Here is a 24,935-nt window from a genome sequence, read left to right on the forward strand (position 1 = left end):
GGTCATGATCTCGTACCTCATATGGTGGTGCAGCCCTACCGTTGCGATGATATACCTGAGGACGACCTGGTGGTGGTGGTGCTGGTGGTTGCACGTAGTTCTGATTTTGATCAACCTCATCCTCGTAATGGTCCGCCACCTCTGCAGTAGCAGCAGGAGCGACAGAAGCATCAACAGCGGCACCAGAATTTTGCCCAGGGTCAATGGGAACGCGTTGTGCTCGTCCCACTTGATTTGGAAAGCGACGTTGTTGTTGTTGTTGTTGTTGTTGTAGAGGTGCGTTAGGGGCAGCCGATGGTGGTGGTGGAAGACGCGCGAGTAATTCATTATACTTGTTATCGAGCTTTGTTTCGAACGTCTTCTCCATGCCATCTATCTTCTCCATGGCCTCTTCAAATCTGTTTAGCACATCTTGCACCTGTCCACTCATCATTTGCTGAAATTTATCATGCAACTCCTTATTCGTCATGTTCTCCCAGTCAGTCTCGTCGGCTTGTGATCCTGCCATGGTTAGCAGCAATAGAAACACACAAGAATATGATCCTACAGACTACTAACAAGAGGTGGTGGTGGGCGTCACAAATTCGTCAAGCAAATCTCAAATTCTTACCAGTTCTTACCCAGCAGCAGGCGGTGATCGGCAACCGTCGTAGTCAAAACTCTCAAAGCTTGGATAGAGCTATTACCAGGGAAAATCAAACGCGTGACGTAGATGTATGTGGATCTGGGAAGGCTTATAATATGGTAGCAAAAAGGGTCAACAATAATCAATTCAGATATGCAAAGTTGAATAAACGCTCAATGACGGTACTGTGCTGGTCCTAGGCTAGACCGTGCTAGAGACGCGAGCCTAGAACACTAACAAAATCACGGCGTTGCACATAAACAAGGGAAAAGCACACTCTAGAACTTTTTTCGCTCTGTTTTTTTTGCGCTCCTCTTTTTTCTGCAAAAAATCACTATAATGGCGAGTGTCTCAAAACTCTTCCCTCGTCAAACTGACAGGATGGGCACAAAAAAAATTGACTTTTTTCGGAAATCAGGGCAGCAACGACGAAAAAGTGCGACAAAAAATCACTATGATGGCACGTGGCTCAAAAGACTCAGAAAAGCCTAAAAATAGGATAGGGAAAAAATATTTTTGCCTGTGAAAATTTTGGCCTAAAAACTGCCCGGGGGTCTCCAAACTTTTTTCCCCGAAACCTACTCAGGCAAGGAAACACGAATCAGAAATTAGACGAACCTCGAAAACAAACCTAATATGAAAGGAACTCGGATTGGTGGTGGATATATGGTGGTAGGATATGGTAGCGGTGGTGGTATATGGATACGAATAGGTGATGGTATATGGAGACGGATCGATGGCGGATAAGCAGTGGTGGTAGATGGCAGGGGCGATGATGATGGTGCGGCGGCGACGTGACAACTTATGACCAGAGCTCAGAACTCTAAAAGACTAGACTCTAAGACCAGCAACTAGACACGACGATGCAACCGCAAATTCAACAAAGCAAAATACTGAAAAGACTACGCAAAGGCTCAGATTGGTTCGGATATGATGAACTAACCCTATTTTTTTTGCTTTTTTTCGTGGACTGTAGGTATGAAGAACAAACTCGATCTAAACTACGAAAAACTGTAAAATCTCACCGAGCAACCTGAAAAGCTGATACCACTTGATAGAGGCGAAGGTGTCTCGATGTTTCGATGAGATAGATATCGTTTCCTGTGGGAGTCGACTTTGACGATCCGACTATGAACGTGCGAAGACGTCGCGCCTTAGCAATCGCTAAACCAACTTCCGAGGGTTATTGACCACGCCGGAGCACGATCAACCTGACCACGAGGGTCTATTTCCTGCGAGCAAACGAAGAACAAGTAAGAAACTGAGATTGCAATCTGGATATTGCGAATAAAATAGGAAAGCTTTATTAATGAAGGTGGGGTTCTGTGACGTCTTGGTCTGGTCGTTGGACACAAACGAAGTACCCGAAGTTGCAGCTATGGCGAACTTTTAATCTAAACAAAACCCAAAGTCTAAACGACGCCCTAAGGGCTGTATATATGGAGGAAGAGGGGGGAATTTCGTGGCCCTTGGAGGAGGGGTCCGAAACCAACCCTAACTCTTGTTTCCTCACACATACGGACTCTAAAAACAACCTATACTTAAGTATTTCGAAAATACATGGGCCTAGCCCAATAATAAGGTGACGCAGAACCTAGAATAGCCTCTGGACGAAATTTATGAAGTGGCATCTTGTATATTTCGTCCAAGGCTTCATGCACTCCTTATGGTGGCTTCAAAGTCTTGAACTCATCACTTGTAACTATGTTCTTGATCCCCTTGCGCATGCCATCATCTCCATGCTTGAACTTTCTCCAAGGTTCATCTTTCTTGTCCAAGCTAGGCCCTTCATTTGTAAGAAAAACAAGTGTATCCAATTTAGGCAGCATCATATTCTCATGAACATTAGAATCGTTACCAAGAAACGAAAGTACTTGATAATTCAATTGGCATGTGCGAGCTCTAGTAATTGGTCCAGTATGTATAGCAGCAGGGGCTGTGGGTGTAACAATGGTATTGATGTCCTCATCAGGCCATCTTTCAGCGTCGTCCTCCGGCAGCTCCCCTTCACCGGCGACCTCAGTCATCGGTGGTGAGGGGGGTCGCCGGATCCACGTGCGTGGATCGTTTTTACTCCCTTGTGGTTTACGTTTTTAGGTTGTTCATTGTCTTGGCTTCGGTGGCGAGGATGACGACACTAAATAAAGATTCTTCGAATCCTTCCCTGACGAGGCCATCGGTCCTATGGTTGCGGATGGATTTGGAAACAGTCTATTCAAGCAAGGATGGTGTGGTGGCGGTGGCATCCTCGTGGTGGAACTGTGTCCTCGGGCTCCGCCGTTGCGACAGCGTTTGCTCCAGCATCGATGTGGAGCTTGAGAGGTAGTCCAGGAGCGGATGCAGATTGTGGTCTGCATCGATGACATCTGGAAGATGGAACGTTTGTTGGGTTCATGGTTCGTGGATGGCAGGTATACATGGTTTCCTCCTTCGGCGTCTTAGTTGTGGTGGGATGCCAGATCTGGAGTTCGACGGCGTGTCCGGGGTGTTTCCCCGGTCTGATTCGTTCAACGGCACTGGCTTCACTTTTGGTGAGCCACCTTGGAGGTCCGCAAAGCTGCATATCAATGATGGAGCATATCACCTTGGAGCTTGGGTGAGGAGGTGATCCGTCATTCTTTTCTTTGATACCTGTTGTGGTGCTGCTGGGGGCAGGTGACGGGTGTTGGTGTCAAGCTCAGAGATGTTCTGCTATTTTTGCAGTTTTGTCATGTCGGTTCTTGCGTGACTTGTACTTTGTTTGTTATGATATGAATGAGACACGTATTATCATGCAAAAAAAGAGTATGTAAATCATAAAAAAAAATTATGTTGAATGCTACCTAACATGTCTATCATGTATTCTTATTATGGCATGAATATTGAGAAACGATGAAGTAATTGATATCAACATAATAATATCCATGAATACTAGAACATAATCATTACTTTCTCAAAATATACGATGCTTAACGAATGTTATCCCTGCTCATTGAATTATGTAAGCATGGCATGACTCCATCTTCCTAACATAAGTACAAATCATGATCACCCTGTGTCAATTCAAGCAATTGGATCATACTTTTTCACGCGCTTCAGCATCTTCAACTACAGTCTATACATGAGCATGAGCCATGAACTTAGCACTACGGATGGAATATAATAGGATGGTAGAGGTCTATAAAGGAAGACAAAAAGTGAAGAAAGTCTTGCACCAACTCGGCGGATCATTCGGCAATCGAGAGGCCTTTCAATCGATATCAATGCGAAGAGTAGGGATTTCCATGCAATGGATGCACTAGAGCTATAAGTGTATGAAAGCTCTCAAGTAAAACTAAGTTGGTGTGCATCCAACTTGCTTGCTCATGAATACCTCGGGCATTTGAGGAAGCCCGCCATCGGAATATACAAGCCAAGTTCTATAATTAAAATTTTGCACTAGTATATGAAAGTGACAAATCCGAAGACTCTCTATATGAAGAACATGGTGCTACTTTGAAGCACAAATATGGCAAAAGGATAGTAACATTGTCCCTTCTGTCTTTTTATCTCATTTTTCTTTTCCTTTTTTCAAGTCAGGAACCTCATCCTCATTCTTTGGAGGACACATTAGTCTCCATCATTCTTTACCTCACTGGGACAATGCTCTAATAATGATGATCATCACAGTTTTATTTACTTACAACTCGATAGACTGAAAAAATACGACTCTACATGAATGTCTCTGGCAATGTACCGGGATGTGCAATGATCTAGCGTAACATGTATTACAATGATGAAAGGTGGCTTTGCCACAAATATCATGTCAGCCCTATATGATCATACAAAGCAATATGATGATGAACACTGCTACCTCTTGAGCATGTGTTGGTTTTCCCTTGAAGAGGAAAGGGTGATGCAGCAAAGTAGCGTAATTATTTCCCTTAGTTTTTGAGAAACAAGGTATCAATCCAGTAGGAGACTACACGCAAATCCCCTAGTACCTGCACAAACAAATAAGAACCTTGCAACCAACGCGATAAAGGGGTTGTCAATCCCTTCATGGCCACTTGCAAAAGTGAGATCTGATAAAGATAATAAGATAAATATTTTTGGTATTTTTGTGGTATAGATTGGAAAATAAAGATTGAAAAATAAATAGTAAACTAGAATTGTAGATTGGAAACTTATATGATGTAAAGTAGACCCGGGGGCCATAGGTTTCACTAGTGGCTTCTCTCAAGATAGCATGCATTACGGTGGGTGAACAAACTACTGCCGAGCAATTGATAGAAAAGCGCATAGTTATGATGATACCTAAGGCAATGATCATGAATATAGGCATCACGCCCGTGACAAGTAGACTGAAATAATTCTGCATCTACTACTATTACTCCACACAGCATGCATCTAGAGTATTAAGTTCATAAGAACAGACTAGCGCATTAGGCAAGATGACATGATGTAGAGGGATAAACTCAAGCAATATGATATAAACCCCATATTTTTATCCTCGATGGCAACAATACAATACGTGTCGTTTCCCTTTCTGCCACTGGGATCGAGCACCGCAAGATTGAACCCAAAGCTAGGCACTTCTCCCATTGCAAGAAAGATCAATCTAGTAGGCCAAACTAAACTGATAATTTAAAGAGACTTGTAAAGATATCAAATCATGCATATAAGAATTCAGAGAAGAATCAAATAATATTCATAGATAATCAAGTTCATAAACCCACAATTCATCAGATTTCGTCAAACACACCGCAAAAGAGTTACATCGAATAGATCTCCAAGAAAATCAAGGAGAACTTTGTATTGAGATCCAAAGAGAGAGAAGCCATCTAGCTAATAACTATGGACCCGAAGCTCTGTGGTAAACTACTCACACATCATCAAAGAGGCTATGGTGTTGATGTAGAAGCCCTCTGTGATCGAATCCCCCTCTGACAGATCGCTGAAAAAGGCCCCAAGATGGGATCTCACGGGTACAGAAGGTTGCGACGGTGGAAAAGGTGTTTCGTGGCTCTCTTGATACTTCCTTGACGTCCACTCCAAGTCTCCTGGATTGCGTTTGTTCCAAAAACGATCCTCGCAAAGGTTTCATTCCGCTTGGATTCCGTTTGATATTCCTTTTCTGCGAAACACTGAAATAGGCCAAAAAAACAGCAATTTGCATTGGGCTTTTGGTTAATAGGTTAGTCCCAAAAAATATATAAAAAGGTATATTAAAGCCCACTAAACATCCAAAACAGATAATATAATAGCATGGAACAATAAAAAATTATAGATACGTTGGGGACGTATCAAACACACATGTCATGTGGACAGTAACGGTGGAAGTTGCATGGCAATATATCTAGGAATGGCTATGGAAATGCCATGATAGGTAGGTATGGTGGCTATTTTGAGGAAGGATATAATGAGGCTTATTTGTGATAGAGTGTATCATATCACGGGGTTTGGATGCACCGGCAAAATTTGCACCAATTCTCAAGATGAAAATGGGCAATGCACGGTACCGAAGAGGCTAGCAATATGTGGATAGGTGGGAGTGTTGTATTAGTCCATGAACTCACATTAGTCATAAAGAAAGCATATACTTATTGTGAAAGTTTTATTAGCCCTTGAAACAAATTACTACTCGCATGCCCCTAGGGGGGAGGTTTGTAGGAATTAACCATCATGCGCCCCTGATTCAAACAACACAAATGATTTCAACAAGGAATAAATATGCTCCAACATCTCGTCATGCCATGAACGACACTTGAATGAGTAACACATAACAAGCTTTAATATCAATATTTTTACTAACCAATGATTATGAAGTAATACTCTTTCATATTACTATATCAATATCACTAAATCACATGCTTCATATTCAGTGATCTACATAGAAGTTTTTATTATACCACTCATGTATACCTATCATTTTTGAACTAGTCTTATAACCCATGCAAAATACCACTCCTGTTTAGACTCTCAAAAATATATAAGTGAAGCATGAGAGTGCAAATGATTTCTATAAAATATATCTACCGCCACTCTAAAGATATAAGTGAAACACATTAGCAACTGCCTAACTCAAAAGGTATAAGTGAAGCATATAGAGCATTCTAACAAATTATAATGAATATGTATCTCTCTCTCAAGAGGTGTGTGCGGCAATCAATGATTGTGGCAAACTAACAAATGAAATAAAACTATAGGACATGACACTCCAAGCAAAACTCATATCATGTGATGAATAAAAATAGAGCTTCGAGTAATATTACCGATAGATTGTGGACGAAAGAGGGATGCCATCCGGGGCATCCCCAAGCTTAGATGCTTGGGTCTTCTTTGAATATTACCTTGCGGTGCCTTGGGCATCCCCAAGCTTAGGGTCTTGCCGTTCCTTATTCCTTCATCCATCCTGATCTCACCCAAAACTTGGAAATTGTATTTGTTTGATGAAGTCTCCCCGGCAACGGCGCCAGAAATTCTTCTAATACTTGTGCTGGGCGTTGGGATTTTCCTGAAGAGAAAGTGATGTAGTATAGTAGCAGAAAGTATTTACCTCAGTTAAGAACCAAAGTTTATCGAACCAATAGGAGATTCATGCAAACAAAGGTCAACAATACATGCATACACAAAAAACAAATACTTGCACCCAACGCGGGCAAGAGGGTTGCCAATTCCCTTGTGCTCGTTAATTTCAAGAATTAATTCTGATAGTAGTAGATAGATAAATTGCAAAACTAAATAAAAGTAAATAAATTGTAGCAAGGTAATTACGGTTTTAGCAGTATGATGTAAATGGACTCGGGGGGCATAGCTTTTACTACAAACATCTCTCTCAAGAATATAGGGACGGTGGGTACACAAATTACTGTTGGGCAATTGATAGAAAACACATAGTTATGATATTATTCATGGCATGATCAGTACATAGGCATTATGTCTTTGACAGCTAGACCGAAACGACTATGTATCTACTACTATTACACCACTTCGAGAGAAATTCTATGCTTGCCTCTCTAAGTATTAAGTTCATAACAAATAGAGTAATGCTTTAATCATGATGAAATGATGTAGATAAAGTAAGACCAATCAATATTATCAAACCCCATTGTTTTACCCTTAGTAGCAAAAATACAAATATGTGCCTCACTATCCCTTTTGTCACGAGGTGAGGACACCGCAAGATTGAACCTACCACAAAGCACCCCTCCCGTTGAAGATAAATCAATCTAATTGCCACACTAAATAAATAGATCAGAGACAAATACAAAGCTATAACAATCACACATTATAAAGTTCAAAATAGACTCAATTACTTTCAATGAACAATCAGATCATAAGCCGACAATTCGTCGGATCCCAACAAACACACCGTAAAACATCACATCGAATCGATCTCCGAAGAGAACATCGTATTGAAAATCAGAGAGAGAGAGAGAGAGCCACATCATCATGGACCCGTGGGTCCTATGGGAAACTACTCACACATCATCATGGAGGCAACAAGGTTGATGAAGATGGCCTCCGCGATCAATTCCCCCTCGGCAGAGTACCAACAGAGGCTTCCAAATGGGATTGCGGAAGAACAGAGACTTGCGGCGGTGGAAGAATTATTTCGGGTCTCGCTCTGGTTGTTTCTGGATTTTAGGGAATTTATAGGCTTGTAATTAGGTCAAACGGAGTTACGAGGGGCCCACAAGCTCAGGTGGCGCCCCTGGGGGCATGACGTGTGAGCTTGTGGTACGGTCTCCCCACGACGCTTCTAGGGTCTTTCCTAATCTAGAAAAAAATCAGTGTAAAGTTTCATCGTGTTTGAACTTCGTTTGGTATGGTTTTTCTGCGAAACAATAAAATAGGAAAAACAAAAACTGGCATTGGGCACTAGGTTAATAGGTTAGTTCCCAAAAATGATATAAAATTGCATATAAAGCATACAAGATTGAGAATATAATATCATAAAATAATCAAAAAATATAGATACGTTGGAGACGTATCAGCAACCTTTGTGCCCAGCTTCACGCGGTGCTCAGGTGCTTCGCCGGCCCTGGCTTCGACCCCGGCGTCGCCACTCCCTCCTGTGGTGCGTTTCAGCGCCACCTGATACACTTCAAACGGCGGTGACGATTGAGAATGATGGTGAGGATGCAGGCGAAGAGAAGGTATATTGTGTGTGTAGCGTGAGTGGGGTGTGTGGCCGCCTATTACAACCAGCGGCTTAGGCGCCATTAATATGGAGCAGTTGGGAGCAAGGCAGGCGGCGGTCAAAGTGTCGGTGGGCCTCTCGGTGAGCCTGTGCGGCGGACTGCTCGCATGCCTCCCGTCAATTCACACACCTGCTCGCACGTCTCCTGGTGAGCCTGCGTAGCGAACACGGCTCCTGTCAATTCACACACCTGCTCGCACGTCTCCCGGTCAGCCTGCGCAGCGGACTGCTCGCATGCGTCCTGTCAACTCACACACCTGTTCGCATGGCATGCGGGACGCGTGGCGGCACGTATATTATTGGTCTAATGCCCATGTTTTGGATAATTAAACCGTTTGCAATGATAATGTGGTAGCTTTGTGTTGCAACTATTAATAAGCTCCCATTTGTAAGAACTTTATATCAAAACTTATCTCGAATTTGACAAAAGAATCATAGTCTATTGGTGTCATATCATGACACCATATGACACCATGACGAGTTTCATGAATTTCAGCTGAGTTTTGAATTTACTGAAATTTAAAAACTAAGATTCTCCATGTTTGCGGCCAAGTCACGATACCGAGATGCTTCTGTAGAGACTTAATAAAGATAACTATTAAATCTTTTTAGTAGAGGTGTCCAGATGAGATGAGATTGGCGGTTAAGAATGTCTTGAATGTCCAGCGGTTGAATGAAAAGTACTTAGGCATACCTTCAGATGTAGGTATTTCAAAAAATGGGGCCTTCAAGTATTTGAAAGACCGTCTTTGGGCCAAGATACAAGGATGGATGGAGAAGATCCTATCAGCGGCAGGAAAGGAGGTCTTATTAAAATTTGTAGCCCAGGTAATACTGGTTTACTCTATGTCTTGTTTCATACTCCCTAGAGGACTTTGCCAGCATTTGACATCGATGATCAAGGCATTTTGGTAAGGAAGTAAAAGGGGACAATGAAAACCGTATTGGGTCTTGTAGGATACTGTGAGCATGCCAAAATACATGGGAGGTCTGGGATTCTGAGACTTTGAATTTTTTTGATCTTGCCCTTCTAGCTAGGCAAGCTTGGAGAGTCATGGAGAACCCTGGATCCTTAAGCGCAAGAATCCTGAAGGCAGTATATTTTCCGGAGGCACAATTTCTTTCACCTCAGTTCTGCACACACCCGTCCCAAATCTGGCGGGTGATGATGGAAGGCCCCGAGTTTCTAAGGAAAGGATTGATAAAACGGATTTGTAATGGAGAGAGCACAAATATTTGGCAACCAAATTGGCTATCGCGGGAAGAGAACATGCGGCCAATTGTCTCATTGGTCAGGGACCCACCGCGAATGGTAACGGAGCTCATGGGACAAGGAAATGCATGCTGGAACAGGTCGTTGATCGAGCAGGTTTTCCTATCGTATGACGCGTCGGCCATACTTGTGATCCATGGGATGCTTGATCATGCTACGGTGGAAGCAGTGGCGTGTAGGGAGTAACTATCACTTGCAAAAGATTTGGGATGCAACACTTGCTTGTGGCATCTGATTGCAAACAAGTCAAATCATATCTAGGAGGACACGGGAGGCAACTACGGTGGTATTATCAGAGAACTGAAAGAAACTTCAAAAGGATTTATTTCTTGTAATTTTACATTTGAATCTAGAGCTTCTAATTTCGAAGCACATTTGGCTGGACGCTCCGTTCGACACAAATGTAATCCCTGTAAACATTCTCGACAACGAATAAAAGCCTAGCTATCTTTGCTAAAAACCTCATTATTATCGATTCTCAAAAAAAGAATCTACTCATTATATATTATTATCAAAACACAATAATACATGTAGAAATTTTTGTTCGCCAACATTAGTAACTACCGTGATCTGTAAGCGGCAAAAAATGACTTACTTTCACTACCAAACTCATCGTGGACAAGTATCTATCTACGACCTGTATGTTTTTCATAATATTTTCCAAAACGTAAGACATGGATTTCTGATAAACAGGCTCATATGATAAATTCCGGCACTCAAAATGGAGCTCAGATGCAGATGTTGGTAAGCGAGAACCGACAACAGAATGATTACAACGAGGGGAAACAATGACAAACGAAACAGACTAAACCATGTAAATTATTCATCTTTCCAAACTACAAATGGGCCAGAAAATACCCTTCTCAGTCAAGATGACGCGCTAAGAGTTCAATCATAATTTGCTCAGAAGTCAATTGGCAGCGAGCACATCGAACATCTACCTACCTATCTTTGTTACAAGCCAACCTTTGGCCATGATTTATTCTTCTGTTCCCCAATGGAGCACCACCAAAATGATTTTGTTAGCTGTAGCCGGGCCGCTGGGGGTCATAGCCTGCAACGGCAAGCACCGTCTGAGGAAGGCTACTGCTACTGCCGACCTTTGCATCATCCACACGCTTCGCAGGCTTCTGCTTCTCGCTGACATACCGCGGGGGAACCTTCAGTGGGTTAGCTTGCAGTTGCAGATCCACGGCGGCGTCAGACCCTAGTTTCCTCCTCTTGATGTCCGTGGAAGAACTACGGTTGCCGTCAGATGCTGCACCCACGGTCCCTTCACCAACTCTGTCAGCGTTTCTGCAGACCTGGCTATGTCCATAGTTAACAACAGGATACAAGGTGTGTGTGCTTGTCATCGATGGACTAGCGTCTTTCACGGGCGGTTGCATAACTTGCTGTGCTGTAGCATACTGAGCCACCATTGGGTTGCCATCTCGTGACTTGGCGGCAGCAGCTATCCTTCTCCTCTTCATTCTCTCCTCGTTGCGAACCTGATTTTTATTTAACATGCAACATCCAGTTAGTCACTGAGTGACATTTTGTTCCAACCAGGTATTGTGCATTCGTTTCATATTGGGCAGGGTATGCAGAAATGGATGCCACAGAGTTGTGTACTTGCTTTTTTTTCCAAGGAGATTTTTAACTAGGCATGTTAAGCTCAAAAGACATTCACCTTGCGCTGCCGGTACAATAAATTTCTTCGCTCCTTCGATCTTGAAATGGCATTTCGAATTTCAACTTTATCCATGTAACCTTGTGGCCACAAGTCAGCAAGCTGGTGCAGAAAGATAATGCGAGCACGTCGTGAACTAGTATAAAAGCACATGAGCTGGTGTATCTCAAACTAATATGTTACTCAGAAGCTTATGAAATAACTAAATTGGTGCAAAATTCATGATCCATGAAACACAATTAACAGAGTATCTCACGATAATCTTTAGCTCGTGCACAAAGGCATTTCTTTGACTTTGGATTACTTTGCTAGAAGTTTCCTCGACTACATACAAAATAACGTAGTGAGCCGAAAGGCATTATGTATTGGCTAGCTTAGAGACACACTAATCTTTAGCTGGTACACAGAGGCATTTGTTTGACTTTGGATTACCTCGCTAAAAAAATCTCGACTACATGCAAAATAATGGAGCAAGCCAAAAGGCATATATTGGTTAGCTTAGAGACACCATCATAGTCAATCGGATTATGATAACCAAAAGGGTGTATTACTAAGGAACCACATTTAAGTTCACCGCCAAGATCTTTCTGTGTGATTGTAAGTACCATGCCAGAACTGAAAAAGAAGTCTTTTAAGGACCATTACTCCGTCGAAAACATGTTTGCATATTACAGTATAGTACTCCGATAGGAAATAAGTGTCGTGGTTTTAGTTCAAATTTGAACTAAAACCACGACACTTATTTCCGACCGGAGGGAGTAGGTTCTTTCAACAGATGTTCCTAAAAAAGGGATCGCTATTAGACTACTTCAAAGTTAGAATCCAAAATAGCTGCAAAACAGAAAGGAGGAACAGAAAAAGAAACATGTAAATTGGCAGGCCATACCTCTACATATAACTTACGACTCTGAGGGCCCTTGTCTTCATCCATACCCTGAAAAGCATGCGATTTTCAATAATTAAGCATAATCATAAGTTATATGGAACTCAAGGCTTTGAAGTGATACTAAATACGCATAGATCAAACTAAATAAGGCTAAAGGCAAGGAGCCTTTCGAGGCCACTCTTATTTCGAAATAACTGTACTAAGCTCCTGACAGGGTGGGCAAAGATTTTATCTCTTCACAAAATACAGACATGTACAATAGATAAAACCTAAAACTAAACAGAAAAGTATCCCTCCCGAAGCTTCCAGCATTTCTGTAGAGAGAAAACTGGCCACTAGCTTTGAAATACTATCATTGAAGGAGATACATCTGCATGTCTATACCTCAACATAAAGATCATATAGATCACAGATCCTGTCCTCCAGTGGAGCATCCAGAACAAATTTGCCTTTTAAGGCTGTTTTATCATCAATACTGACACCCCCTTGAAAATCATGTGCTGAATCATCCCTTTGTTCAGTAACCTAAAAGCAAATGGAGGCAAAATTTTCTAAATTAAACTTCTGATGCATTGAGGAAATCAAAAGCTAAAATAAAATGCAAGAACCCAAATGAAGTGAATCCTGCACATCCTACTCAGCATTGCAGTCTTACCTTGGGCTTGGTGTCTAGACGTGCTTTGACCATTTCATAGATCTCAGTTTTCACTTGCTGGAACTTGTCAGCCTTCTCTTGCTTAGCGCACATACCCGATTCGACCATTTCTTTCATGTTTCTCTGAAGATACCAACAATTAGTGAAACTACGGTACAATATACTCCCTCCGTCCAAAAAGCTTGTCCCTCAAATGGATGTATCTAGCATCAAGTTAGTGCTAGATACATCCATTTGAGAGACAAGCTTGGGACAAGCTTTTTCGGACGGAGGGAGTACAATTCAAAGCAATGCAAGACATGATGCAAGCAATATAAAGGCCATAACTGAAAAAATGAAGCAATAACACAGTCAGATGCTCAAGACTCGGAATATTGTTATACCGTGACATGCATGGTCAATATTGTTATACCGCCTCTATTTTCTGCTGTCTATGTTGCTTGTTCTCTCTTTAGCAATGAGAGGTGCAGAAATTGAAGAAGTGGAAGACCAATTCTTGTTTGCACCATCAGTAGGTAGTTTTGCACCTGTTTGCATGGGCCAAAGCTCACCCTACCAATTTTTTGATGGTCACCAAACTTTTGGTGTTTGTTTGGATGGTTACCAATGTTTTGGCATGCCAATGCCTCTTTCCCCACTCTAGTTCGTTTTTCATGCCAATGCTGGGCAAACCCCGGCTAGCAAAAGCCTGACCAAAATTTTAGCTAGCCAAATATTTGGTAGGGCAATCTTGGAAAGGCGGTCTCTTTCCAAAATCCAAACACAAGGTGCTGGCTGAAAAAACTAGCTGGGGCACTCTGAGTCTGTGATCATGATCTATTATTAGAGCCCCCTATCTTTTCTGCATGACAACTTCCCAAGATGAGAGTTTGGTGAAGTATGTTGCACTCAAAGGTCCAGGTGGTCAATGAGGACTGCAATTCCTCGCATCAACCAACTTGGATGTTCAATCTACGAGCATATTTCTCATTTCATTTTTTTAGTCCTTTATTAGAACTCGTTAAATAACCAAGAGATCCTGGATACACTGAATTTTACTACTCATGATATGCAAGATATTAGAAGCAGTGAGAAGGGAAGGTCAGGTTGCAAGTAAAGTTGAATGATAAAGAATCTCGAAGCAAGGAACTCACACCCATAGTGCATTGAGGGAAAGGGAACCATAAGTATTTATCTGGCTACTAGAGACGATTAATTAGATTTGCTCTCTTGCGCATCCTTCCTTAAATAAACTATCTTCACTAAGCACAATTTATATTTATATAATGCAGTCTCTCCACTGTTTCCTAGCCAACCAAAAGAAGACATGTGGACAAAAATATAGTTCCTTTATCATGGAGTCTGCTTGTTCAGTTACATGAAAGCAAATTTTAGTCTATTGTCAGTAGCATGATTATTGTACAAATCAAAAGATCAAATCCAGTAAGCTTGACTTGCTGCTTAGTTCATCCACATGACTTAAATTGAAAAATGTAAACTATCATATGAAAATGCATAATCACATAACGACGCCAAAAAAATGTGTTCTTATAAAAATATATCAGCATGCCAATAGCCATCCAAAATGTTATTAAATTCATCCACAAGTACCTAAGACCCTAACAGTAGGTGAATACAAAACTGGAACTTAAAAATGGCTTTCTCCTAATAGTAATCGTGCTAGAACTCATTCAAAGCTGCAAGTGAACTATAACTATAACAAATAGAAGACCTACTCATCACAAATTCCTCTAAATTCCTCCAGATTCAAGATCAAGGCGGTGGACAGTGCAGGAATATTACAAAATTAACATTTTTTTGGAATCTGAAACTCACAAAAGCAACCACCTAAAAAGGATCATGATGCCATGCTTGAACACATACTAAAAGAATAAAAAATTCGCAAAATCAATACAACAATGCGCATACTTTAATCACTGCCTCTACTCACCTTCAGTGTCCTACGCTGCACAAGGTGCCCCACTATGCCCATGAGGCGATTGATCAATTCATCTTCTGAGATTTTACCCTGATTTGCCTGCATTTATCAAGAATTCACTGTTGTGAGCTGCACAGTAAGTTAAAACTGCCACTATAACCGAGTGCTTTTACTGGAACACACAAAAACAAGCACAGGCTGTACTTTCCAAGCTTCTACATTCACACGACGAAAAGCAGCAGCACAGGAATTTAAGGTGTATATGCCTAGATCTCTCTAATCTCAAAGAGTAAACTCAAAACTGCAGATTTTATGTCAAAACTGCCAAGGAAGTACGTTACAGATCACAGTTTGCATTTCGGATAACTACAGATATAGTCATTGAAGACAGAGGTTCTGAACATGAGGAATCCTCCTCCCCATCTGTTTTGTGTCGGTGCTTGCAACTCTCTAAGGCATCCCAGCCTGCCGCCACCATCCCTGTTCCCATCCGTTCTGGATCTGGTGGCAGCGACAGCTGTGACTACCGTCAGGCCACCCTCCACCTCAAGCCCTCCCTCTTCCTAATTTGTTAGCCGGCCATTGCAGCAGGTTAGCTTCACCCTCCCTCCTCCCTCTCATCGACCTGGCTGAGTGGTGTGTATTTCTTGCCAGATTACTATTACATGCGTGAATCTCTTGCTTGATGGTTCGTGGCTGAAGCTGAATGCTCTTGCCAAATTACTGTTACATGCGTGAATCTCAAGTTTGATGCTTCATGATGCATTGTGTACTGTCATCTTTCTATATATAGTTGATGTCAATGCATGGCAGCACTGCTTTTGCTACATTCTTTATGTGTGTACAGTGTCACCTCAGCACTCGCCATAGCTGGTGTTGTGGCTGAGGTACCTCACTTTATCGCTGTAGTAAATATAGGCTACTGATTTTATGAAATCTAGCAGCACAGATATAAGAGAAGAAAACTATAGTTTTAGCAGAACAAGAAAACCACTATGTATGCCTTGATGGGTTACTGGGTTCAGCAGTTGTTTTGTACTCCAGAACCAAGACAAGGTCACATAATTTTTCAAAAAGTAATTTAAACATCAATAAGATAGTACTAAAGTCTAACCAATGTTCTATGCAGGTTAGGAACAGTGTCAGCTGTGAGTTTTTTTTTCAAACTCACAGCAGAAGGGGGAACACCCCACCTGAAGTCCAAAATTTTATCTAAAGCCGAAGTAGCAACACAGGAGGGACTAACCAGAAGCACTTAACTCTGACGTAAAATATGGTGTAGCAGAACATACCGATAACCTTGCGACCTTAGCAAGTTTTTGTTTTATTTCTTGAGGCAGTCTTCTTTTGACCGCTCCTTGACAATTTGGATCAATGTACGGAACATCAAGAGTATGCGGTTTGTCTGTGAGGAGGAATATTAAGTAGCAAACACTAAAGTTACTTCCAGAAGTGCTTCAAAGTAAAGTATACAATTGAATAAAGAATCTGTACACAAGGTACGCACATTCACCAACAATATTTTCAAGGTCACGAATAGCTCGCTCGAGTCTGGTACCCTTGGCCTTAATACCTGAACCTTCTATGCGCCTGTTTGCAGCCAAGTGCTGAAAAGGTAGCACATAATATCATAAAACAAAACTAGTGCATACAGATAACTGAATCACACCATACTCACAGTACAAGTTCATCTGATTCTTACCGTTGTTTGTGTCGAATATACGTTGTCTGCTGTAGTCAAGCCAGGAAACTGATTGACACCATATTTTTCTTTGGAGCGCATTTTCTTTGGCAAATCTGGCTTCGCTACATTAGAGGATTTTTTCAATTGGAGATCAAGTTGCACTGCAGCATCCTTCTCCAAGTATGCTGGATAAGGGTTTGTTGCATTAGTTGTAGACTTACGAGCAAAATCAACAGCCTGCGGCACTGCAGTTTTATGCTTGTTCAAGTCCTTTATTTCTGAAGAAGGTAATGAAACACCCTTACTTGATATCTTCGGAAGTGATGCGTACTCAGCACCAGTTGCATTGTCACTGGCATTCACTTTCTGCATTCTTCCAGGGGAATTACTTTTATTCGTCAACGGTTTGTTGCCTTCAGAGTGATATTCGCTGTAAGAACTTAAGTCGCTACTTGCTATGTTTTTCCCTATTTCAAGAGCATTTCTTTTAGGGGCTTTTACAGGCATGCTGCCTGTTGCAAGCTCCTTGCTATTTTCGATGTAAGAATTTGAAGAGTCTCTTCTTCTCCGTTTCTTCGGTCCAACATTTTGTACTGTGCCATCTGGTACAACATTTTGTACTGAGCCATACTCACTGCAAAACAAAGCTGAAGTAATGTCATTATTTATGCCCTATAACGGCACATGTATAAAGCATGTACGCAGTAAGCTCGAGTTGTTGCTTAGTAGTTATTATATCACCCACCATGATACAGCTATGAAGAATTAGCACAGGTAAGACCATAAATTGTGCAGCTCAATAGTTGCAAATCAAATAAGTATCAGAAAAATTACCTTTGTTCCAATTTCCCTTTGTTCACAAAAAATCCAGTGTGCTTGGTTTCCAAATTGTCAACTTCAAAGTACTCGTCCTACAAATGCAAGTAATAAGCAATCACAATGGCTGCTATTAGCCCGACATCTTCAAAAATTCTGACCATACAGCAATAAAATTGAACTCGCTGTCTAACATTGGAGCAGGAAACATGTAATGTATCATTTTGTCCGCACAGAAACTGACATCAGTGTATTCTAACAAAACTTTGAGCTATTGTCATGCACCGCTGAATAAGTTTTTAGCAAAATCCTTCCTGGCAGTATACTATTGTACTCTATGTACACTAGGATTTGACTGTTCTTGCAGTAAGAAAGAAAGAATAGAAATGAACGCATCATTCTCAATACTGGTTAAAAAGGTCAGGTGAAGTGCTTATCCCTAAGGTCAGCCCAGGCACAAAAACCGAAGACCGAAAGACCGAAACCGAAGCCGTAAATACCGAACAACAAAAGACCAAATTAAATTCGGTCTGTCAGAATAAGAAGACCGAAGTAGCTTCGGTTGAATCGGTCGTGTTGTTGTGCTAACTGAATAACCCGAAGTGACCGAACTACTAGGTCCTCCACACCAGCCGCCAGCCCATTACCTATCAAGCCCATTCATTACGGCCTCGAGGCCAAGTAACCCACTTGCCTTGCGTCCTGGCTCGAGTCCATGACTGGCCGGCCCCATCTCATCTCCTCCTCTCTCCTAACTCCCAAACCTAGATGCTAGCCAGCATTGTTAACCCCCATGCATCGCGCCGCCACCACTCACCGAGCCACCTCCCATCCTCGGTCCTCCTATTTCCACCACTGTCCAGTGCTCCACCTCCACCCCCGGTCGCCGCTCTCGTCCTCCAACATCTGGTACTCCACCTCCACGCCTGGTCGCCGGATCTTCTCCAATGTCCGCTGCTCCACCTCCCATCCTCCAACATCTGCTGCTACTCGCTGCATCCCGCATCCGCCGCCCATCTTGCAATATAAGCACGCCCGTTCTCCCGTCCTATTTCTATGTGTATGCTGAAGAGTTTAATCAATGGATCAATTTACAAATTCGGTCTATTTGGTCAGGACCGAATTCTAGATGGTATAGACCGAAGACCGAATAGAGAAAAGACGAAGTAATTTCAGTCATCAGTTTGGGAAGACCAAATTTCTGGAAGACCGAAGAGACCGGACCGAACAAACCGTAAAAACCCAACGCCGGAGCTTACCCTAAGGTTCTATATAGTCTTTATGTTTAATAACCAATTCAGCATCATCCAGGTAATTCCTAGCATCCAGGTAAGAAAGTACTCTGAAGCAATGAAAAAACTAACCAATTCAGCGTCATCAATGAAAGAATCTTCGGTGTCATACTGATCATCATCAGGCACATCACCCAAATCTTCTTCGTCGCTACTATGTTTGCCCTGCCAAAGTGCAGTACGAGGACATGGGGCAAAGACGTTATGCACATGGTGTATTAAGTAAAAAAATACATGTCCTCCTCTCTTGAGATAACAACATGTGCCTTACCATGTAAAGGCGCTCGATTTTCTCAATAACTGCATTGAACCGATTTGACTGTGATGGATCATTTGGGTCGTTTTCTGTTGGATGTACCTGACTCAAAAAAAGATGAGATAGCCTCAATATGAAATACAACAATAATCCAACTGTTTGCAACAACAAAAATAATAATTAATATATCGATTACATGTGAAAACAAACACAAGATAAGCTGATTAATCCAAAGAACGGGTAAGTGCAGCAGCTGCCAATGTGAACGACAAGGATGATAGATAACACATCAACATTTTCCATATACTGTGAACTACCAACAGCAAATTTTAATTAGAAATCAGCCTGTGTCTTGTATAGTGCATATCAAAAGTAAGCAATTTCATTTTACAGTAGCCACCTCATCAGTTACCCTGAAGAGTTTTGTTGAATCTTCTTCAGGTTTTTGCTGCACTGTTGGTGGAAGTGTGTATATGTTTCGATGCCCTGGAGGATAAGCTAAGCGGGCACAATCCTACCTTCTCGCAAAGGGTTCCACCGTCCACGACAACACCTGATGTATGCCTTGTCTTTATTTTACATCTCCTAACTTTTGCTGTCTGCACTAAATGTCTCTTCTGCAAACTACTTCTATGCTCGCTCTACATAGACCACATTACTCCACTGATGAGCCCACAAATGCACTAACAGTTGTATCTAGCTAGTCTCCAACATATTATGCACTAATAAAATCCCAATTTATCCATCCATCCCACTCGAAATCCCTCGGTTCGCAGGCTTGATCGGCGACCACATAGGTTAGGTGTATGCATACAGCGAGGAGGAGAACACATAGAAGGGGGGGGCACGAAGACCTACCGCAGCACCAGAGGGCCCCGCGAGGGGGGCAACGACCGGCTGCACCGCCGCGGCGGGCAGGGAGGGCGGCGGGGCGGCTCCCGGGCCGGCATCCTTGAGAAGCTTCTTCCACGACACAATGGTGGTCTCCCCGGGCCGGAGCTCCACGGAGAACAGCTGCCTCCCCGCCGGCGGGGCCGCCGCGGCAGGCTGCGGCGGCGCAGGAGCGGGGGCAGGAGCCCTCGCGGCGGCCTCGGCCGGCACCGCGGCGGCGGGAGGGGCGGGGGCGGGGGTAGGCGCGGGGGCGTCCATGGCGGCGGGAATTGCGCGATTGGGGCCCCGGATCAGCGGGCTAGCGCATCGGATCGAGGGGGTCTGGAGGGGTTGTAGGGCCGCGGGTCGGCGCCGGCGGGGCGAGTTGGTTGGGAGGGGAGGGGAGGGGAGGAGGGGAGGGATGCTTGGCGTGGCGTGGCGGGGCGGGGTGGTGCTGGTGGTGCCGGTGCCTGTCAGGTGGGTGAGGAGGACGACGGGGGAAAAGCCTCCTCTCTCCTCTCCTCTCCACAACGGCTGGACTGACGACGCGTACGGCCGTGGATTTACTTTCCTTTTCCCTACTCGCCTCTCCTCCCCTCCTCTCCTCTCGCCGTCCGTCGCCGTCGCCGTTTACCGTTTCCGCGAGCTCGCGGGCGGGCTGGCTGGCCGGCCCATTAGCACCTACGCGGGCCTTCTCTCGGCCTATTCGAACCGAAACGACGGCACTCCGACTCCGAGCGGAGCATCTTCTTCCCGGACCTGTCCCTGCTCGCTGTCCGCTTTCGCTGTTCCTACCACGGCGAACGCTGCTGGAGATGAGCCCTAAATCTGCAACGGCGGGGAAGCTCGCTCGGCGGCAGTAAATCCCCCCCTTGCCGCCCGCCATTATCGGAAGGAAGCGGGAAGGGGACCAAACCACCGGTCTCCTCTTCTTCCCGCAGGTAAGCGTGAGCTTCGTTCCCCAAATCCTCCACGCCTAAACCTACAGTGTTCGACTGGGATCCGGCCGCCGATCGGATCCCCTGCGCTTTTACCGGTTTCTTCTTCCCTCCGTGCTGCATGCACTTCCTTCTTGTATGCATTGTCTGCAGTTAGTTATTCTGCGATCTGCGGAATGGGGTTTTGTTGCCCAGGGGTCCGCATCCCGTTTGTTGCTGTGCGGTGTGTGCCCGGCAAATCCCCGCGGGTTTCTGCTCGGATCTTTCATCCTAGGGCGATTTTAGTCGCATGCAGTTCCAGTGGCAGCTTTGTTTGGTGCGGAGATATGATTCTGGTGCGCTCCAGAGATACTACACTGAAACAGAATTTTGTTTCAGTGTTGTGTGCTCGATACCAAGCGTTCTTCCAGTCTAAATGGTCAGAATCCTGAGCTCATCTTCCATCTTGCCATGGTTGGAACAGTATCCATGAATCGTCATGCGGTATATACAGTCCACATACCTGGTGATGAATTGGGGTTCACTAAATTTGTTCAGCGCCATTGGGTTTCTATTGCTAGATTGCAGGGTGCAGTTGCCATGATGTTTCAGTGTAGGTTATGTGCATGAATCACCTGCTCATTGCTCTCTGGATTTTTATGGTAGTTATATTGATAGGATGACTGTTGATGCATATGATATAAGCCTTCTTGAATCTTCAGGTAATCAGCCAGATGAAGAACCAGAAAATGGCGAATAGATCGTCACGCGACAACAACAAGGTGTTCGCCAGTTTGACTCGCAAAGATGATTCAGATATTGATCCGTCTTACAAGATTTTCTTGGAAAATCTAATTGAAGATGGAAGTGCGTATGTGTTTCATATGCCAAATGGGGACCATGGCTTGCCTGCTTCCATCAGGTATGAAGAGGATGTTATGCCATATGGAGCCGCAAATGCCAGAGACGGCACAAATGTCCCCAAAAAATTGCCACACACAAGTCGGGGTGGTCCGAACGTCGACCGACTAGATCAAACATCAGGCAGCGCTGTCAATGTAAATGCGGGCCATTCCTTTCTCCCAAGGACATCGTCTGTGAAGAAGAACACCTCAGATGTTGATGAATCTTACGCAGAATTTCTGAGCCTCATGAAGATCAAGGATGGTTTCATGGTTCTTGAGCTGGAACCAGGTGTTACTGTGATATATGAGCAAGAGGAGGAGACACCCCCTGGATATGATGAATTGAGAACTGTGGTTATGTCTGAACGTGGAATTGACAGGCCTGCTCCAGACAATTTGCATGGTCGGGATTCAATCTGCACAGATGAGCATGGAGTTGTACCTTGTACTGAATCTTCTGATTTTGAGGTGAGTTCTACTTCAGTTCAGTTTTGTGGGTTATCTATTTAATTATTCTGTTTTTATTCCATAATTTGGTTTTTGCGGCAGGCATGTGAAGATTGTGAAGAAGAACCGCTTGCTCTTAGTTGTGGTGCTCCTTCTACATTTGATGAAAAACTTGATTCTGTTTTAAGTCAGCCATATGACCAAAATGAATACGAAGAGCTTATGAGAAAAGCCACTGACCAGAAGCCTGTGAGCAGACAAAGACAATTGCGAAGTGGATCCAAACGCTATCCCACAGGATTCGTTGGACTGTCGTATCTTGATCACTACCCAGGTGGTTACTATATTGTCTATGGGCAACCTTTTTAGCCTGATAGGGTTATTCCGTTGTTGCGCCTTTCTTGTGGTTGTAGTCTAAGAGCTTCATTTTGAACCTTGATTTCAGTGAGGTGTTGATAAGCATTTCTCAAACTTCCGTTTAAAAAAATAAAAATATAAGCATTTCTTAAACTGTGCATTTTCTGGTCTGGTACAAATTGTAACTGATTTATGCTCCTAGCCATGTTCAAATGTTTTCTTCCAAATGGATCACTGAACTCTATTAAAAGTCATGAATTTAATCTGTTCATCACCATTTCGTATGTAAGCAAAATTATTTATAACATGTACAGTATCATAGAACAAAGAATCTTGATATTTAAGTGGCTTGGGTTAGCTAGCTGTTGCTGCTTTATTGTGCCCAGTGAGCTTTCCTCTATAAACAGTCATTTGAAACCTTGGATGCATGATGCCTAGTTTTCACTATTGCTCTGCCTTGCTTTGAAACAAAGTAACTATAGCATTTCCATCAACGTTGTGGTCAAAGATTCTCATGGTGCCTGTAGCAGTTTCGAAGGCTGTACTTTTGTGCCGCAACATAAATTAGTATTTTATGAATACTTGGCATTAGATGGATTTGTCAATTGCATTAATATCGTGCTTTGCTACCAAAACTGATGCAGATCTGGCCAAGCAAATCGACACTGCTGACACTAATGAGAGACGACTGAACCTCCTGCGAAAATTCTTCTTCTGGCTGGAGGTGATCTTTGTTCACCATCCTAGTTATTCTTCTTTTCTGTCAGTAGTAATGATATCATATAGTGGAAGTCAGAATCAGTGATTTCTAAATGGTCTGAAGTTAATGGTTTTGCCCGGCTGAGCGAAGGTTTATAGTGGAAGCTCCTTAAGTAGGGAGATACTTCTCCATCCCAAAATTCTTGTCTTAGATTTGTCTAAATACGGATGTATCAAGTCACGTTTTAGTATTAGATACATCCGTATCTAGACTAATCTAAGACAAGAATTTTGAGACGGAGGGAGTACATTGGAAAAATACAACTACTTATGTAACATCTAAGTAGAGAAAAACAAAAATTGCTCTTCTCCTGTGTTTGGCCATGCTAAAAACACTACATTGTTACCCGAACTAAACCCGTGTTTGTTCGCATTGTCTGCAGAACTTATGCCATGATGGAGCACACATGCCATGGATCCCCAAGGCGCTGGCCTGCAATCCCATCGCACCAGATGACTAACCGAGAACCGGAACAGACACGGTTGTCCAATATGCTGCGAGACTGGAGGAAAAACAGGCAGGGTGCAGGTCGATGCAGCAACTCCTCGATCGGCAGCTATGTAAATATGTCAACCATGTACTTTTGTTGTGCGGCCGCATGTAAGTAGCCTCGTATGTGCTGCTTTGGGTTTGTGATTTAGCCAGATCTGTGTGTGATCTTCGGTGTTCTCTATGGTGCTATGGACGTTTGTTTCTTAGCAGTTTCTTCATTGAGTGTTGATGCTCCATGCATGCAGATGGGCGCTAGGCCAACTGAATGGAGATGATTTGTTGTAGGTCGGTTTGCGGTGAAGCATCAGATTATTTTTCTTCTTTTGTTAGGGGGAGCATCACACTATCTTGCGGTACTTGCTCTTATGGGGAAGATGGGTTGTGACGAAAGGAAGGAAATCAATGGCCAAGGTTGCTGAGGGCCTGAGGCGACTGTCGGGCCACTGTGGGCGTGTTTGGTTGCCTGCATGCAGATCAACCAGGCCCGCGCGGGATATGTGTAGCCTGTTTGGTTAGTTGGGCTGCATGCGATTTATAGCTTGTACGGACCTTAAAGCAGGCCTGAGCCTGGCTCGGTGCGGCCACGCGTGCGAGGGGTTGCACGCCTCGGGCAGCGCGGGAGACGGAAGGGACATCTCATAACTCCCCGCCCCCCCCCCCCCCTCACTCTCCTGTCACCACCTTACCCGCATTGTTCCCACCGCTCCTCTTTGACTCACCGCCCCTCCCTCTCCTCTTCTCTGATGGCTTCACCTAGCCCACTGACGCGTCGTCCTCTGACCCCCGTCGACCAGCGCATCGCCAAGATCCAAGAGCGTTGGGTGGCCGGGCTCCAGAACTCGGGCAAGGACCTGGCGTCGGTGCTGTGAACGTCGCCCCCCATCTGCTGCTGGCCACCACGAGGGCCGGCCAATGCGGTACCGGTCGTTCTTGCTCCGCCGCCGTT

The 24,935-nt window shown here is 43.7% G+C and overlaps 2 protein-coding genes across 5 annotated transcripts; one reads left to right on the forward strand and one right to left on the reverse strand.

The window, feature by feature from the left end:
* Nucleotides 1-10,851: 10,851 nt before the first annotated feature.
* LOC125530491 (wound-responsive family protein) lies at nucleotides 10,852-20,540 on the reverse strand. 4 transcript variants are annotated; one of them, XM_087525538.1, is made up of 14 exons: nucleotides 20,100-20,540; nucleotides 19,257-19,343; nucleotides 19,058-19,150; nucleotides 17,712-17,788; nucleotides 17,183-17,511; nucleotides 16,896-16,999; nucleotides 16,701-16,800; nucleotides 16,486-16,598; nucleotides 15,206-15,292; nucleotides 13,276-13,398; nucleotides 13,005-13,145; nucleotides 12,621-12,668; nucleotides 11,735-11,836; nucleotides 10,852-11,552 (listed from the first exon to the last, which is right to left on the reverse strand). In XM_087525538.1, the coding sequence occupies exons 1-14, from the start codon at nucleotides 20,388-20,390 to the stop codon at nucleotides 11,085-11,087; spliced, it is 2,163 nt and encodes a 720-aa protein (XP_087381664.1). In that variant the 5' UTR covers nucleotides 20,391-20,540; the 3' UTR covers nucleotides 10,852-11,084. The 4 variants fall into 4 exon arrangements, with proteins under 4 accessions (XP_087381664.1, XP_087381663.1, XP_087381657.1 ...); XM_087525537.1 differs by having other exon boundaries at nucleotides 16,896-17,062; XM_087525531.1 differs by having other exon boundaries at nucleotides 17,099-17,511.
* Nucleotides 20,541-20,738: 198 nt separating this feature from the next.
* LOC125530490 (uncharacterized) lies at nucleotides 20,739-24,313 on the forward strand. The gene is made up of 5 exons (XM_048694883.2): nucleotides 20,739-21,052; nucleotides 21,751-22,401; nucleotides 22,483-22,714; nucleotides 23,382-23,461; nucleotides 23,880-24,313. Exons 2-5 carry the CDS (start codon nucleotides 21,763-21,765, stop codon nucleotides 23,955-23,957), a joined length of 1,029 nt encoding a protein of 342 aa, XP_048550840.2. The 5' UTR covers nucleotides 20,739-21,052; nucleotides 21,751-21,762; the 3' UTR covers nucleotides 23,958-24,313.
* Nucleotides 24,314-24,935: the final 622 nt, after the last annotated feature.

Source organism: Triticum urartu, chromosome 1A (genome assembly GCF_056163025.1).
Source record: "Triticum urartu cultivar PI428250 chromosome 1A, HENAU_Tu73, whole genome shotgun sequence".
Lineage (NCBI taxonomy): Eukaryota > Viridiplantae > Streptophyta > Magnoliopsida > Poales > Poaceae > Triticum > Triticum urartu.

What these genes read in the sequence shown, in the direction of transcription:
- LOC125530490 (XM_048694883.2), top strand. Translation starts at nt 21,763, where the DNA reads ATGAAGAACCAGAAAATGGCGAATAGATCGTCACGCGACAACAACAAG. An exon ending in CTGAATCTTCTGATTTTGAG is followed by an intron (nt 22,402 to 22,482) that starts GTGAGTTCTACT and finishes TTTTTGCGGCAG; the next exon opens with GCATGTGAAGATTGTGAAGA. An exon ending in AATTCTTCTTCTGGCTGGAG is followed by an intron (nt 23,462 to 23,879) that starts GTGATCTTTGTT and finishes CATTGTCTGCAG; the next exon opens with AACTTATGCCATGATGGAGC.
- LOC125530491 (XM_087525530.1), bottom strand. Translation starts at nt 20,390, where the DNA reads ATGGACGCCCCCGCGCCTACCCCCGCCCCCGCCCCTCCCGCCGCCGCG. An exon ending in TCATTGATGACGCTGAATTG is followed by an intron (nt 17,789 to 19,057) that starts GTTAGTTTTTTC and finishes TTGCATTTGTAG; the next exon opens with GACGAGTACTTTGAAGTTGA. An exon ending in TATTGTACCGGCAGCGCAAG is followed by an intron (nt 11,553 to 11,734) that starts GTGAATGTCTTT and finishes AATAAAAATCAG; the next exon opens with GTTCGCAACGAGGAGAGAAT.